This window comes from Pipistrellus hanaki (assembly GCF_964339955.1).
Source record: "Pipistrellus hanaki genome assembly, chromosome: 18".
Taxonomy (NCBI): Eukaryota; Metazoa; Chordata; class Mammalia; order Chiroptera; family Vespertilionidae; genus Pipistrellus; species Pipistrellus hanaki.
Window position 1 is genome coordinate 10,801,433 of NC_140520.1, and position 17,576 is coordinate 10,819,008.

The following is a 17,576-nucleotide window of genomic DNA, read 5'->3' on the forward strand; positions in this document are numbered from 1 at the left end:
AGTGGGACGACTTGCCCTGGTCAGGCAATTACAGGGTCAGAGCTGGATGCGGAATCGAGCAGGTCAGTTCCTACAGCTGACCACCGAGCTTCCCACCATCACACAGCCCTGCACCCAGAAGACCGGAGATGCACAGAAAAGGCCTTTTGGAGAATTAAAAACAAAACAAAACGCCGACCAGAATAAAGGAGTAATATTACCATGCTTTTCAGAACCATGAGCAGAATATTCCAGAACCCCCACGGTGGATATACTTGCATAGGCTCCCTTTGTAAATCCGAGCTTTAAGCAGATTTTGGATTTTAGCCAAAATGGCCGGAAAGGTAAACCATGTTGCATCAGCTGAATCCTCTATTCCTGCATCCCTTTCTGGAGAACCAGGCTCTAGGCCGAGGAGGGCGACACCTGCTGGCTGAAAAGGCACTGGGTGGGAACCGGCTCCTTTCACGTGTGGTCCCCGCCTGCCCTCTGCTGGCCGGCAGTCAGAACATTCTGGAATCTGCCCACAGCCCTCCTTCCCAGGGAAACCAGATCTCCAGGGGAAGGAGGGAAGCATCCACTGGAAGCAGCCGGCGCAGTGTGCCAGGCCCACCCTCTCTCGGTAGTACAGGCCATTTACACCTTTTGTGTTCTGTGACTACAGAGCTGTTTCGAAACTTGCTTCAGCTGTTTTCACATGAACATTTTAAACACTTGCTATATCTGCTACCTTCTTGTTTCCCAAAGATCTAAGAATAGGAGAATTTGAATGCAAGTCTGGATGATTTAGCAGCACATTGGTCTGCTCATCAGTTCCTGTTGTCAAAATTATAAACTTATGCTCAGAAAGACCTCCATCATTTTGAAACCATGGTTTCCTAGGTTATAGCCAGGGACCCCACCATTTGGTTACAGCAATGGTCGGCAAACTCTTTAGTCAAGGGAGCCAAATATCAACAGTACAGCAATTGAAATTTCTTTTGAGAGCCAAATTTTTTAAACTTAAATTTCTTCTAATGCCCCTTCTTCAAAAGAGACTCACCCAGGCCGTGGTATTTTGTGGAAGAGTCACACTCCAGGGGCCAACGAGCCGTGTGTGCCTCTCGAGCCGCAGTTTGCTGACCACGGGGTTACAGTATTTCTTTTCCGATGTGACTTTCTTTTTTAAAAACCCTGGTTTTATGGTTCATACTTAAAGGAATGCCACTATTATATATTTGGGTAAATGTTCTAAGTAATAAAGGGTTCCCTTGAACTGAGCAGCAGCACATAAACGCCAGGAGAAACCACTGAGCTCACCAACAACTCCTAGAACTCCCAGCCGACATGCTGCCCAGGGCGTGTGGCCTCGGGATCTCAGTGAGATTCAAAATGAGAGGCGCGAGGGCCCTCCGTGCCTGACGCCGGGGCGAACCCCACACCCTCTCCTTGCAGATGCCAGAACGGGAACTTAAAGTGCAAATCGGATCACGATGCCAGGAGAGGCCAACTGCCTCACCTTCGACTTTACAATGAAACACAGATTCCTTACCAGCGGTCCAAGGCCGGGGGATCTGGTCCTGTGGCCCCTCCACGCCTGCACTTGGCCCCCTTTCCTTCCCCGTCAGTGTCTGCAGCCTCATCCTTCTGGATCTCTCTGTGGCTCTACTTCAGTATTCTGTTTATTTCTTCCGGGGTACTCGCTCTAATTTCTAACAACTCGTTTATTCATCTCACTGCTCATTTCCTGTCTCCACCACTGGGCATCATCCACCGGGCGGGCCTGGTCCATCCTGCTCTTGGCCACATTCCCAAAGCCTAAGGGGCATGTATCGAAAACTGAGTGAGGGAGTGGATGACGGGAGCAAAGGAAGGAGCTGAGAGGTGCGTGGCACCCAAGTCATTCCACGCAGGTCACCGTACCGAGTTCCTTCATAAATACAAGGCGGTCCCGACCCTGACCCACGGCGTGGGAAGCAAGGAGAGGCCAGTGGCTGGGATCAAGGAGGCAGACAGACCTGCCCTTCCACCTCGGACTGACACCTGTCTTCGAAACCTCTCTTTCTCAACTGGGGGACCACCAGTGAGACAGACAGAACCCCGAGGAGAGCTGGCGGGAAACACAGGCGGGCCAACGCAACAGACGCACTCATTTAATCGGCGGCTAGGCACTCATCCGGGATGCGGACACCGGCTATAAACCAGCAGCAACACGGAGCGCTGATCCGATGCCTTCTCCTCGGAAGGGCACTGCACCGTCCACAGTCCCATCTCACAAACGGAAACAGTGGCCCTGTGGCTGGCGGGCTGGAGGACCAGGGCTGGGCCCGGCTTCCAGGGGCTCTGTCTCCATCCTCCCCGTCAGGCCATCAGCATCCGAGCAAGGGAAACACACTCAGAACGGTCATCAGTTTGCAATGAGGGGCTCGGGGCAGCTTGATGAGGGCTGTCCCCAAGAGAGGTAGCTAGCGGCAGTGAGGGCAGGAACCCTCGTGGCCCAGGGAGGCCTGGTCAGGCCTCTGATGTGCCAGTGGTCAATGCGATTTCCATGGCCGCCTGGTGCCTTTCTCCTGGGCAGGAATCCGGCACCTGACTGGACCCATCCACAGAGATCAGGCCGGAGGGGAGGGTCAGGAGCCCGCCGGGGTCCTTCAGGAAGAGGCCCAGCCTCTGGGCCACGGCGTCCAGCTCGGCGGCGGTGGCGTGCTCCAGGAGGTTGCCGCTGCGCACGAAGAAGTGCTTCAGGAAGCGCTGGCGCACGCACTTGTGCAGCTTCCTGGCCAGGCGCAGGAGCCCTTTGCTGAACACCCGCCAGTCCTTGGTGTACGGGTACTTCTCGCAAGTCCAGAAGAGCACCGTCTGCGGAGGGAGGAGGGGGTCAGACACGTGGGCCCCCGAGGAGTGTGTCCTCGGAAACACCGAGCTCACGTGACCCTGGAGGAGGCGGGAAAGTCCCCCCAGGGCCAGCTGGTTCTGCCCTGAATTCCGGATCCCCGACCTCAGCCTCGTCCGTCTCCTGCGCCTCTCGGTTCCTTCCTCTGCTCCCCACTAACACGTCCAATAATCACAACTCTCCCCACCCCTCTGCCTCTGCCTTACAGGGAAAACGGAAACCCTCATGCCCAGACATCAGAGTCCTCCTCGCTGCTCCTCTGCTCCTCCCAGCGGGCTGAATCCCTCTCCTTCCAGAAACTGTATGTGCTGGATCTCCCGCCATCCCTTCTTTGTCTTCACTTCCTCTGCACCGACTCCCGCCTCAGTCCCTGCAGCGGACTCTCCCACTGCCAGCCCCCACAAGCTGCTCTCCTCAAGGGCCAGTGATCTGCACACGGCTGAACCCCGCTTCCAGCCCTCGCTCCACCCGGCCAGCCGGCAGAATCTCCCCTTCATGACCTCCTCTGGGGTTACTCTTCACGTGGCTTCCAAGCCACCACACCACACCCTGGGCTTTCTCCCAGCACCACAGCTACTCCTCGGCAGGCTTCTCCTCCCGAAGCATGGCGTTCCTCTGCTCCAGGCCACCTACTCTGGCTTCCTTCCACAACAGTGGCTTTCCTCCCACGAGACACAGGTGACTCTCAATTCTCTTTCTCCAGCCCAGACTGCTCCACTGACCTCTTTATCTGGTGTTTCGTAAAAATCTGAAAGTCATCTTCCAGCATGTCCCAGCTGAGCTCACACCCCCCCCCCCCCCCCGCCCCTGGTCTGCCTCCAGAGCTGCTCATCCAGCCAGTCATGCAAGCCACTGACCTGGGTTCACCCCCTCCCTCGCCAACCCCAGGCAAGTCCTGCCGATCCGGCTGCCGATGTAGGTCTCAAATCCACCCACGTGTCTCCTCTGCGGCGTCGCTGTCCCCTTCACCACATCGCGCCCGGACCTGCACAACAGCCCTCCCGCCTGTCACCAAGCACACGGAGCCAACGTGGTCTTTCTGAGATGTAAGTCTGTCTGAAGGACCTCCACGTCTCCTCATGGCTTTAGTTAGAAACATAAACCGCATGGTCTGGCTCGCAAGGTTTGGTCCAACCTGCCTTTCCAGCCTCGTCCAGCACGACGGTCTCCTGGGCTTCTCCTTCTAGCCACACTGCCCTCATTTCTTTTTAAAAAATATATATTTTTATTGATTTCAGAGAGGGAGGAGAGGGAGCAAGATAGAAACATCAGTGATGACGAGAATCATGCCCCCCCACTGGGGATCGAGCCCGAAATCCGGGCATGTGCCCTGACCGGGAATCGAACCCTGACCTCCTGGTTCACAGGGGGACGCTCAGCCGCTGAGCCAAGCCGACTGGGCAACACTGGCCTCATTTCATGCTCTCTTCTCCCTCAGGGCCTTTCACAACCTACTTTCTACTTCCACTTGGAACACACTGCCACCCCTTTTCCCAGGAAACTCATTCATCACATCTCATTGCCCCTTGACACGCATTCAATGCCCTCCTTGTCACTTACTTCTCATAAGCAGCCGTGAGCCCAGCCGTCCTCATGTTCCTACGTACTCTGGGTTCCCTACTAGGAGGCGACTTCCCCGAGACGGAGGACTGTACCTGCTTTTAGTCACTGCTGTGTCACCAGCCCCTGACTGGCACCTGACTAAGTGTGCCAGTCAGGTGCCAGTCAGGGGGCACAGGAAGTGCTGACTGAGCGAAATAGAGAATGAACCAATGTGATGGTTTGGACGTTGGGTATGTTTAAAAATACAGTCTTGACTAAAAAGTGAGAGAACAGTTTTTAGGGTCACGGCAAGATACTGACTACGTTCTGACTTAAATTGTTTGGCGTGAAGAGTTGGAGGTCATTTCATGCCGGTCACGACAACCTGGACACAGAAGACAGGGGCGTGTTCCTCTCCTGTAGCTAGCCCTTCATCTCCCAGGCACACTGAAGCCGGTCTGTGCATGCTCATCGAGGCCCCGTGCCCCTGAGTGGGTTTTAGGACTAAACAAGCCAGTGGAAGGTAAGCTCTGGCTTCTCCCTTTCGGGGAGAGCTTCTTGAGGGTGGAAGGGAGGGCCCTATAAGACGGGGCCAGGCTTCAGGTGAGGTGAGCCTGACGGCTCTTTTGCAACCCAATCTCTTCCATGTTCCCCAGATGGATGCCCGCAATGGTCCTGCCCGCTCAGGCCCTCCTCGGGGACAACCCCACCCGCCACCAGCCGTGGCCATGGCACTGCCCGCTGCCCAGAGGGGCAGACTGGAGGAAAAGGCAGCTCTGCTTCTGCTCATCCCACCGTCCAACACCCGACTCCCTTCTAAACGCCCCCTCCTGAGTGTAGACAGTCTTGCTCTGTTCTGGGGGTGGGCAGGGAGGACCGAAGCGGAAACCTTGAGGGAGTTGCCCTAAGACTCTATGATTAGAATCTTCTGGGATGAAAGGGATCCGTGGGTGGGTGCAGTTTTGAGAGCAGTCACAGCCAGGAGGCCCATGGCACCCTCGTCCATCTTGCCTTAAATATTTATGCCCTTAAAGTGTCTCTATCCATCTTCCTTGCGGAGCAAGGCCCCTGGGGTTAAGATTATGAGGTTTTGCTCTGAGACAGACTCGAGTTTGCTTCTCAGCTCTACCTCTTCCCGGTATAGAACGACAAGCAAGAGAGAAGGTAAGGCCGCAGAATGACTAGATTGTCTTCAGACCCGGTGTGCCTCTCCCCCAGCACAGGTGTGTGCTTTCAAGGACATGTGCCTGAGAACATGTTAAGAATGTAGACACTTGGGGGAAAGGTCCCAGATATGAAGAGACTCTCGGCCAGACCGAGGAGGGCAGATTATCAGAAGAGATAAGAAGGCGGAGCCAAGGCCAGTGGTTCTGTGGGGAAGCCGAACCAGCTGTGGAGTCACTCATGCACTCAGCCAACCAGTATTTACCAAGCAACCAGTAGGTGCACAGCACTGGGCGAGACAGGGGCTCAGGCGTGAGTGAAACCAGCCTGGTGTCGCTGTCCATTGAAGGAGAGGAGGCAGAGGTAGGAGAAGGCACAGGTAGGAGGAGGCAGAGGTAGGAGCGTGGAGGAAGGTACCACATAGACGGGGACTACGCCAGCGACCTGTGCTCCCCGTGTAGGGCCCGGGGAGAAGCCTGCGGCGCCCAATGTACTAGCTGGGCTGGGGCTGTGCTGTCCCTCAGAGTCTGACACCTAGTGAGCTGCACACGGTGCCACCTGAGCGTCCAGCTCACCGTGTGCCGTCGGACATTTGAGGAGGAGGAGTGGGAGAGGGTCATCAAAGGCCACTCTCCCAGAGGGGCGCCCTGGTTCCCAAAGCAACATTCTTCTTCTTCTCCCCGGTGCTCCCTGCACCATGTGCTTCCACCTGCAAAGCTGCCTGATCCACGCCCCTCTCCCCTGCCAGCCCGGGAGCCCCACGAGAGCAGCAGCCATGTCTATGTGTGTTCCCCGGGGTCCTCCAGGGGCGGGGGCAGGGGTCCGGCTTGTAGTCACCTCAGTGCATCTTTGCTGAGTGAGGGAGTGAGTGAGTGAGTGCGTGAGGGCGGTCCTGAAGGTGCAATGTTGGGTTTGGGCCAAGGGGAGGCAGGTGCTGGCAGTGACAGGAAACCACGCCTATGCTGGGACCCGGAAGTTACGGTCCTGGTCTAACCTGATCGTTTCCTGGTTTCCTCCGCGGAGCGGAGCGGAGCGTGTGTGCGTGAGTGGCTGCACCTGGTCTGGGTGGGGGCTGAGTCAGAACACGAGGAATTCTGAGGTTTGAGCAGACGGAAGACTCCTCATGGGCAGAGGCCACGTGTTGCAAGTCATTCCTAACACTCAGCGGGGCTTCTGACGCAGTGGGCACCCATGGTTTGTGGAGTGAAATAAAAGGAGAGAGAAAGAGACCGAGGGAAAAAGGAAGGAGAGGCACAAAGAAAAGAGAGGGATGGGGAGGGGGAAAGAAAGGGAGGACACGGTACCCCGGCTAGGGGAGTTGTGGGTACATGTACAGCTGGTTTCTCTCACTTCATGAGTGACAGTTTGTGGTTGGCAAATGAGGACAGTGGAAGCCCATCCTGAATGCATCACTCACACACACCCACACCCACACAGGCCGGGTCCGTGTGGCCAGGCCAGGCCAGGCCCTGCCGGACGCAGAGGGGACCCACCCTGGTCCCGTCGCGGTCGCCCCGGCCGCGCACTCACCTGCAGGTGGTGGGACGTGATGACGGGCCTCTGGCCCGGACACCACACGTCCTCCTTCAGCTGCCGCAGGGCCTGGAGGCACCGCCGGCGGCAGCCCCCGTCCTCGTCCAGCTGCTCCAGCAGCACCCGCTCGGCCTGCAGGAAGCTCAGCTGCCAGTGATAATGCCAACGCCAACGGGCCAGCAAGGAGAATCCAAACGACTGGAGGGAGAGGGGAGGCGGCGGGAACGTGGGAAGGATGGCGCCGGCCGGAGGAGGGAGCCATCTCCGAAGCATCCACTAGCCCGGGGGCCAGTCCCGGGGCAGTGGGTGGACACGGCGGGAGCCCCAGGCCCGCCCCTCGCACGTGGGCGGTTAATGGCAGAGCTGCGTTCACTTCCTCTGGGGAGGGTTCTCCGTCTGGAACCTGCACCACAATCACCTGGTCCTGTTGGGCTTGTTAAACCCCAGAGGGCGGGGCCTGCCCACCCAGCCTGGTCCAGGAGATCAGAGGGGGCGTGGGAATCCTCACATCTAACTGGTCCTCAGGTGCCACTCCCAGGCGAGGGCCCCCTCGAGAACCGCGGGTCTGGGGAACCTGTTTTCGTTGGGAAGCTGGGGGGCAGGCCGCCGGCCAGGGGCCCGCTCACCGGTACCTTGATGCACCTCGCCCGCTCCGAGGAGGGCCAGCGCGACAGACACCGAGGCCACGGGGCTCTCTTGGACCAGGCGGTGGGGATCTCCACTTCGGGGGCCAGCTCTATCTCCACCTGCCCTGCGGAGGTTTCCATGGCAACGTGGACTGCAATGCCGCTGGTTAGCATGCTGACCTTTCCTGGGGGGAGATGACGAGCAGGCTCAGCACAAAGCATTCAAAGAGGGAACCTGGGAGCAGCCACTCTCACCAGCGCCCACAGCCTCGGGGGCCATTTTCAGAGTGTCCATAGCACACCCAGGGGGGCTCGGTTTATATCAAAACTAGACAATTAGCCGAGTCAATATCCACAGAAGCATTGCTAGAGGAATCTCAGGGTTGGTGGGTTTTTCTTGTATGTTTCTCCTCCCTCCCCCGAGGCTGTTATAGCACCTTTTCTTTGAAATTAATAGATTCTTTTCAGGAGCCTCGACTGAAAGAGACGATGAATACAAACAAAAGGTAGAGTATTTGCTGCTGTGAGATGAAATCCGACCATTCTTCTACATCCCCCTCGTTCCCCGCAGAAGCTGACCTTGTCTGAGACAGCCTCGGCCCCTGGCTTATTCATCGGCCTGCGGTGGCGTTCGGTTTAACCGTCTCTTGTCCGAGTCACAGGCTCTCAGGTGCTATCTGTTCTCACCATCATGACGCCAGCCCCACCCCCGGCTGCATTACCATCCGAAGCCCTCGAAACCATAACCTGCTTTCCAGTCACTGGCTTCAAGAGTCCGGTGAGCTGCCCAGCTGGTGTGGCTCAGTGGTTGAGCATCAACCTCTGAACCAGGAGGTCACAGTTTGATTCCCGGTCAGGGCACATGCTCTGGTGGCCGGCTCCATCCCCAGTGTGGGCGTACAGGAGGCAGCCGATCAATGATTCTCTCATCGTTGATGTTTTTTCTCTCTTTCCCTTCCTCTCTGAAATCAATAAAAATATTTATGTATTTTTTAAATAGTGAGCAGAAGGAAGCCTGCACGCTGTCATTTCCAACCAGGTGGGAGAGAAACACACCCAGTCAAGTTTCCCAGCGCAGAGGCTAGAATCCATTTCTGATCTGTCCCCACTTCTTTCAAAGGATGCAGGTTGTTTCTTTAAAACATTTTTATTAATTTCAGAGAGGAAGGGAGAGGGAGAAAGAGAAACAGTAACATCAATGATGAAAGAGAATCACTGCATGCCTCCTGCACACCCCACACTGGGGATTGAGCCCAAAACCCGGGCATGTGCCCTGACTGGGAATTGAACCCTGACCTCCTGGTTCATAGGTTGGTGCTCAGCCACTGAGCCACGCTGGCTGGATGCAGGCTTTTTTGTCTGCCTTCATGAGACAAGGCCGAGCCCCGTGGGTGGGGCGCTGGAACTTTGCTCCTTGCCCGAGAAGAGACAAAAGCTCCCTCACTGCCCTGTCAGCTGGGATGGGAGGAAGAGCCCATTGTCTCCTCTCAGAGCTGCTCAGAGCGAACACGAGGACGCCTGCCACTTCAGCATGACTTACTGACGGCTTCTCCTCAACCCGCCGGGTGTGCCTCTCTCATACCCACTCTCCCTGCCAGACCCCCTGCCTTGCCCGTGCTGACTCTGTTCACCCACGTGGTACTTCATCTCTCTACATCTCTCTCTTTTTTTTTAAATCTGTAAACAGGTAGAAAAATAATTCTTACTCTCTAGGGGTGCCATGCATATTAAATTAAATAATCCACAGGAACATTCTCTCCATGGTCACAGTCCATTAAACATGAGCTATTTCCATCATGGAACCTTCCAGAATCCTTCTGTCTAGACAAGGAAATGTGCACGGACACCCATTTCTTTCTGTGCAGACGGAACAGGTATGGCTCAGCTCTCTGGCTCTTCACTTACTTGTCCGGCGCGGGCAGTTTTCACCCCCGTGTGCGTGCACAGGCACCTCCTCCTTTCTGAAGGCTGCACGGGAGTCCCCGAGGCCGAGGCAGCAGCATTTACTCACTCAGTGTTCCTTTTTCGGACCCTTTCTAGCTCCTCACTGCTACACAGCCTATGACTGTGGGTATCCCTGTACATATTTTTTTTTAAATATATTTTATTGATTTTTTACAGATAGGAAGGGAGAGGGACAGAGAGTTTAAAACAATGCTGAGAGGGAAACATTGATCCCTGCACACCTCTCACTGGGGATGTGCCTGCAACCAAGGTACATGCCCTTGACCGGAATCGAACCTGGGACCCCCCCAGTCCGCAGGCCGACGCTCTATCCACGGAGCCAAACCAGTCAGGCGTATACATATGTCTTTGTGTATCTGTCTAGAACTGGAATTACTGAATGGCCAGGTAACCAGGTCACAAGCTACCCTTTAAGAAGTGGACCCCACTTCTCTCGATCCTCTCACCTGACAGGTGACAGGTTTCGATGGCGTTTTCCACCAGTTTCCGGAAGACCTGGAGCACCTTGGCGGGCACGATGTCCCCCTCGATGCTCACGTCCGTCTCGTGCCACTGCCACAGGTTCTTCACGAACTGCTGCACCTCCAGCCACTGCAGCAGGCCCTCGGGGCTCCGCAGCGGGCAGTGGAGCCGGGCGCCCTGCAGCGTGTAGTACCGCCAGCGCTGCTCCCTGGCCTCCCGGTACCCGGCCAGGCCTCTCACTGGGACTGTGACGAGGAACTGGCTGGGGCCCAACACCTGGGGTCCAGGGAGAGAGAGAGAGAGAGAGAGAGAGAGAGAGAGAGAGAGAGAGAGAGAGTGAGTTCACAGACTGGGACGTCATGGCGTCCCCTGGAGCCACCTGCTGAGCCAGGCATCAGCCCTCAGCCACGTGATGAGGTGGACGGGAACTGCACCTGCCTGTTGCGAGAGGGCCCGTCCTATCCTGCCACTGACCCCCTGGGATGCTTCGAGTAGCTCATGAAGTCCCCGAGCCCCGGGCTTCGCGGGTCTGCCAGGAAGAGGCATGAAGGGAACCTGGGCCTTGCAGGGCCCCTTGTGTTAACGGGGAGGCGTTTTCTCCCAGAAGGAAACTTCCCAGGATGTACGGCAGATCTAGGAAAAGCAATGTTATGCTTCTATTCCTAGTCACGGGTCTGCTTTTGTCTAATTTGGGAGGCAGTGGAAGTGGGTGGGAGAGGGAGGCAGAGATGTGCTGACATTCCAGGATCTAACCTAGTTTTATCATTTGCAGCCTGGGGTGAATTTCCCAAGATCTTATTGTTTCAAAACGCAACGAGTCCCAGAATCTTATGGGTGGTCCCTACGCCCACTGACCTCGAAGTGTACGGCACCAGTACACCATGTACTCAGATACTAATTCTTCTGCTCATTCATTCATTCAACAGAAGTTGTCTACTGCAGGCTGCACCCTACTGGGTTCTGGGAACGGAGCCATCAACACACATGATCCCTACCAACGAGGGACTGACTCTGGTGTGAGCGGGGGGCATGAATCCAGATAACTTTTAACACAAATGAAAGGCAGATAACTTTAATACAAATGAAGGCGGTTCTGTGTGCCATAAGAAAAATCCAGATCAAGGGGCACAGGGATCCAAAATAATCCAGAGCCTCACTTCACCTGTCCCTGAGAGGGAGAGAACCCTCGTGTCTATTCCGTGAGACCGTCTGCAAGCGAGATCCTCCTGTGAGGGCGGCTTCGCCCACTCATAGCGGAGCACGAACTCGGGCTGGCACCCTGGCAGCTTACAGCTCTGGGGGCTCCAAGTCAGGGACAAAGGTTCCGAGGCGGCCCCTGCAGTGTCTAAAGGCCACCTCCCACTGTCTTCCCTCCCCCACCTGCAACCCACAAATACTTTCTACTATTTTCTGGACAATTCCCTCTGCCCAGCCCCAATCTAGTGTCACTGTGAGAGAGGCACAGCCCTGGCTCAGGGCCCCAGGGTGCCCTGGCTTCCACGCCCTCGGGGACGGACCGCACCCTGTCACTTCCCTGTCTCAGGCTCCACCAGCTGGAAATTGGAACATGATCGCTCACACGAGTGTGTAAGTGGTAAAGACTCAGTCGCCGAGGAAACAGGCGGTACTGTTAGTATTCTCAGGGGTGTCGGCGCCTGTCACCTGCGGCTCCCGGGAGCCCCGGGGGTGGGGGTGGGGGTGGGGGTGGGGGGCGTCCGGAGGCCGCTCACCATGATGTTCCCGTTGTACATCGGGGAGTACGGGATGGCCTGGAAGCGGATGTCCTGGTTGCTGATTTCTGTGGTCAGCTGGTAGACGACCTTCTGCACCTCCTCCACTATCTGGGAGACCCGCTGGCGCCTCCAGTCCACCTGGTGGGCAGGAAGCAGCACAGGGGTTATTTCCGGGGCTGCCCCGGGCACGGGCATAAGGAAGGGACGGGACAGGACGCAGTGGAGTGACCACAGGAGCAGGGCTCCCGGAGAGGTGACTTCAGGTCCGATGGCACCTGTCAGTGCCTCGGAGTTCAGTTCTAAAACAGGAGCGCCCATTCGTCTGGATGGTGTGGCTCAATGGTTGAGCATCAACCAATGAACCAGGAGGTCACGAGTTTGATTCCTGATCAGGGCACATGCCCAGGTTTTGGGCTCAATCCCCAGTGCGGGGGTTTGCAGGAGGCAGCTGATCAATAATTCTCTCTCATCACTGATGTTTCTATCTCTCTCTCCCTCTTGCTTCCTCCCTGAAGTCAATTTTTAAAAATCTTTAAAAAAATAAAAGCATACATTCAAGTGTGAGTTCACAGACGGGAGGTCACAGGTGTCCCCTGCCATGTGGTTGGTGTCCATTTTTAATACTGGCACACAATGAACAGGACAACAGCGGGCAAGATAGGGGTACTTGTCCTCCAGTTGACAATACAGGACCTAGGTATATATTATACATATACGCACGTGTGTTTGTGTATATATACATACAGGCGAGGCAAAAGTAGGTTTACAGTTATTCATATGGAAAAATAATACAATAAATAAATAATAATAATAATAATACAAGGATAAACTCTGTTTTGCATGCTCACAACTCTAAACCTACTTTTGGTTTATAGTTGTGAGCATGTGTGTATGCATACTTCGTGTGTGTACAATGTGTTTCTAGGTAGGGTAAGTCCCATGAAGAAAAGTCACATGGGATGAGGAATTAGGGATGAAAAAGGCTACTATTTTGGAATCGGGTGGCCAGGGAAGTCACCTCTAAGGAGGTGATGTTCGAGTGGGCCCTGATGACAGCGGAGGAAAGCAAATTCCAGGCCTCAGCGCAGGAGCACGCCTGGCAAAGCCAAAGCCGGCGGCCCAGCAAGGTGCCCTGGGGCTGGAGGCTGGGAAAGGAGGGCAGGGCCAGGCCGTCACGCAGGGGTTGGGAACTGTGGGGAGATTAGGACATAAGGGGGTGATAACGCCTGCTGTCCAGGTTGGTGACTGTGAAACGGGTCAGCATGTGTGGATATTAAACAGTTTAACGCCCAGTGCCTGCTCCCCGCTATGTCCTTAAACCACGGCTCCCTTCTCCTCGGAACTCACCCCTCCTGGACCTGCTGACTCTGCACAGCACATCTCCCCAAACTGGGAAATACCCTCAGAAAACTGAACACCAAAAATCTATGCCTTTAGAGACATGTAAGCTTTAGGGAAATGGATTTTCCTAAATCCATTTGTGGGAAACACAATGGAATTTTTAGTAATCTCTAGGAGAGACAGAAAAATCCAAATAATCTTTGGATGGGACATCTATAAGTTGTTTTTTTTTTTTCTGAAATAGAGGCGTGGCTCTGTGGTTGAGCGTCAACCCATGAACCAGGAGGTCATGGTTTGATTCCCAGTCAAGGGCACATGCCCAGGTTGAGGGCTCTCTTCCCAGTAGGGAGTGAGCCATTGGATGTTTTCTGTCATCATTGATGTTTCTATCTCTCTCTCCCTTCCTCTCTGAAATCAATTAAAAACTTTTTTTTTTTTTTAAAGAGGAAATGGGAGACAAGCAAGTGGAGACAGAGGTAGTAACTCCCCCAGAAGTTGGCTAGGGAAGGAAAACAAACAAACAGGGACTCCGACAGGTATTTTCAAAATGCCACGCAGGTTCGAGCACGTTTAACTGCTGACGGAGAAGAGCCAGTGGAGGAGCAGGGGGCGGAGGGCAGAGCCACTGAGTAAGGACTTCCCAGCCAGGAAGAGCAGGGCAAGTGCGGAAACCTGGTGAGGAATCCTCGGGTGCCAGGAGGAAGGAGAGATGGGTCACGCACAGAGGAAAGGGCCAGGAATACGGGGAATCCGACACTTCCTGTCTGATGGCTGTTTTCTTTATGAGCAGGAGTCCGGGCTGTGGGCTGAGAGGGAAGAGGAAAGGCGGGAGGGAGGGACTGCGGGGTGACAGACTTTGGAAACAGCTTCTCTAAGGAAGCAGGGGCTGTCTGGACACGTGTGAAATGCAGGCAGTGACCAAGACAGCAGGGGGTGGGCCCACACAGCTGTGGGATACCAGTGGGCCCCACTGCAAGATGCTCTCAGCAGCCAAAGCCGGTTTGGCTCAGTGGTGGAGCATTGGTCTGTGGACTGTAGGGTCCCAGGTTCGATTCTGGACAAGGGCATGTACATTGGTTGAGGGCACATCCCCAGTAGGGGGTGTGCAAGAGGCAGCTGGTCAGTGTTTCTCTCTCATCGATGTTTCTAGCTCTCTATCTCTCTCCCTTCCTCTCTGTAAAATATCAATAAAATATATATTTTTTAAAAATGCTCTCAGCACCAAGGTAACAGCTGAGGGGCTAAGCCTGGGGTTTGCTCGGCCATATCTGCAGGTGGATAAGAGAGCTTGGGAGGGTTTCAGCAGCAGGCTGCATCTCACACTCTGGCCAGAGAATGGACAGAGCCGGGTTAGGGACATCGGATGACCATAAGTCTGACCAGGAACAGCAGGGAAAAGGAACCCAAGGCTGACGATTGAACGCTTTGGTCAATGGCTGGGAACCACATTCTCACAGTCAAGTTCTCAGAGTGCTGAGAGCACTGCGGCTAAGCCAGCCCTCCCATTGCCGTGGCCGTGGATGAGTGACGCAGCACTTGTTGGCATGCGCGGTCAGTCACTCTCACTGAGCAGAGTTTATGTAAAAGCACCCGTCCATCCCTTAAGGGCGCCATCCATGGCTGGCCCCTCTCTCTCTCCAGGGCAGCTCTGCGTACGCGTCCCAGTCCCGGGCTACGTCCCTCCCGCCCCCCAAACCAGTGTCAGGCTCATTGTTGTCCCACACGTCACTTGCTACTATGAATAGCTCAATTCTGTAGACAACTTTTCCTGTTTCAAATATAAATTATATGGACGTCAAGATGGTTCCCTAAATAACATTCTGACCCGCTGGCATTGCAACATGCTTCCTTAGAGAGAGGTACAGAGATGGCACTCAATGGCATGCCAGGAAAGAGGTGTCACACAGGCCTGGTCACACCCCAGAGCACGTGGCCCATGAGGATGTCACCCTCGATCAGTGCCGCTGGGGAAAGCGCTGAGAACTTCCTTCCCGACAACAGGAAGTCAGACATTTAATTCTGGAATTGCATTTAAATCCAGTAACCAGTTTGTTCGTTTCTAAATGCCGGCCAGTGTGGCTCAGTGGTTGGGCGTCGGCCCAGGAACCAGTAGGTTCCGGTTCGATTCCTAGTTAGGGCACATGCCCAGGTTACGGGCTTGCCCTGGAGTACAGGGTTTCTCTCTCGTAGCAGACCCGTCCCAGGCCTGTGTTTTGGGCGCGGTATTTTGCACAAAGCGGGTGCCCAGCGTGTCTATGGAGAGGCGCGCAGAGGGGGTTAGCAGAAGGAATATGGCTTCAGTAGAAAAAGAGGAGGCTGGAACCTCAGCATCCCCTCTGCCCGGCTGTGTGAGTTTGGATGAGTTACTTAACCCACACGAGCCTCTGTCCCCTCCCCTGCGAACACGGAGGCCAAGGGCGTGCATCATAGCGTTGGCCAGATGACATGAGATACTGTACGGGCCTCAACCTGCCAGCTCCTTCACTCTATCCCTGCATTGTCTTCCGTGGGCCCTGGAGACAATCCCGGCCACATGTGTGCAGATACCGTGTGAATTTCAAGGGGAATGACAATATCCAAGACTCTTCTTCACCCCTGAAACTGAGCAACCATAAAACAATATACCAGTGAAGTTACCGCCCCGCGATACTAACAAGAACAGCCTCAGGAGTCAATACACAACCGATTGTCAAATAAGCATGTTCACCAATAATGCGAGGGGGGTCCCCCGGAAGATGAATGCGTTTAGTGCTGCGGTGCCGGGGACATCGCTGTTGAGAAAGTGGACTCAGCTGAGTTTGATGGGGCAGAAAAGTGGGGAGCAGAGAGGCTTTCTCCCCTGGGCAGGGGTGGGGGGGAGCCGGGGCCTGAGACCTTCTCAGAATAGTTCAGCCCCCTGCAGGGTGAGGAGGCGTGAGAAGGGGTAAGGAGGGGTGAGAAGGAATGAAGAGGGGTAAGAAGGGGTGAGGAGGGGTGAGAAGGAGTGAAGAGGGGTAAGAAGGGGTGAGGAGAGGTAGAATGTTAGGAGAGGTGAGAAGGGGTGGAAAGGGGGTAGAAGGTGAGAAGGGGGAAGGAGGGGTGGGAAAGGGGGAAAAGATGAGGAGGGGTGAGGAGGGGTGTGTGGGAGAGAAGGGTACCAGTCCTCACCTTATCCAGCAGGCAGGCTTCGAGGCTTTTCGCGACCAGGGGTTGCATGGCTCCCTGCTGGGTCCCGAGCGGAGGCTCCATCCTGGCTGCTTGAGGGCGGACAAGGCTGTGAGTGGCTCTCCCCACAGCGCCAGCCTCTCTGCGGGCGTCTCTGGGATGTGCACGTGGACCAGAGACTGGCATTCGCAATTCTTCACTTACGCTCCTATTTCCAAACAGGGAGCATCCATCTGTTATCTTCGGAAGGATTTAAAAAATCGTTTAGAAAGGAGAGTTGATGAAACGGAATGGGGGCCCGACCTAATTGTATTCCACTTAGCGCTGTGCTTCGGCCGAGGGGCAGTGTTCCAAGCTGTCTTTCCCATCCAGTACGTGGGGCAGAATGCCCTGCCCTTGGCATCTCTACCCTTTCCTGCTCTTGTCCTAACAGGTGCCCCCCTGGGCTCAGTGTCTTATATCCCCTTGCCCTCCTCCTGTTGACAGTAAATAGCTCTAGCTCTCCACCCAGAAAACCCCGAGGATTGATTTCCTTCTTTACAATAAACAAAACAGGAAGCTGCCCAACAACCAGCCTGGCACCCATCACTGTGCCCACGAACAAGCAATCGGGTCTTGTCAACCAGATCAGGGCACAACCTGCATATAGAAAAGTTCACACACGTGCACACACACAGACATGCACACGCACACGTACGCACACACACCAATGGCAGGACAGGGACCCTCTGCTCACCTGCTGACCTTTCACCAGAACCTCCCTCTTCCCACTTGAAAGCTGGCAGTAAAGCTTAAGTCAGTGTAAACAGGCCCCCGGAGAGGGCAGGAAGCGATCACTCCTGGCTTGGCCAGCAAAGCCGCCCTGGGAAGCAGCTCAGGCAGTAAATCCCCTGCCTGACAGAAAACCCCCCACAATGGTCTGATCTGATCTCCCCGAAGCTGTAAGCATTAGGTCTGCGAAGGAAGCAACTCGCAAGAGCCCCACTCAGCCCAGCGGTGTCCAAACCCACCCATGCGCCTCCCAGTGCTCAGCAGAGCTGGCTGCCCCGCAACTCTGCCCTCCAGAGCCACAGAATTTGCATATCTCACCTCCTCTGCCCAGCTCTGCCCAGCTGCCCTGCCCAGCCCTGGGGCAGGAAAGCCACTGCAGAGCCCCCTGTGCTCCGCCCACATCACAGGGTGCAGCCCAGCTGCTTCCCACAGGTCCCTCTGCGA

At 55.3% G+C, this 17,576-nt stretch overlaps 1 protein-coding gene across 1 annotated transcript in view; it reads right to left on the reverse strand.

Annotated features, from left to right (window-relative positions):
• Positions 1 to 216: 216 nt before the first annotated feature.
• The window catches only part of MAB21L3 (mab-21 like 3), a 33,082-nt gene continuing 15,722 nt past the window's right edge, over positions 217 to 17,576 (reverse strand). The window contains exons 4-10 of the mRNA XM_084866401.1: positions 16,365 to 16,601; positions 11,874 to 12,014; positions 10,128 to 10,419; positions 7,723 to 7,901; positions 7,088 to 7,288; positions 1,511 to 2,817; positions 217 to 412 (exon numbers count right to left, since the gene is read on the reverse strand). Coding sequence (XP_084722527.1) covers positions 2,470 to 2,817; positions 7,088 to 7,288; positions 7,723 to 7,901; positions 10,128 to 10,419; positions 11,874 to 12,014; positions 16,365 to 16,547 — 1,344 coding nt within the window. The 5' untranslated portion in view covers positions 16,548 to 16,601 and the 3' untranslated portion in view covers positions 217 to 412; positions 1,511 to 2,469. The remainder of the gene's footprint in view (positions 413 to 1,510; positions 2,818 to 7,087; positions 7,289 to 7,722; positions 7,902 to 10,127; positions 10,420 to 11,873; positions 12,015 to 16,364; positions 16,602 to 17,576) is intronic.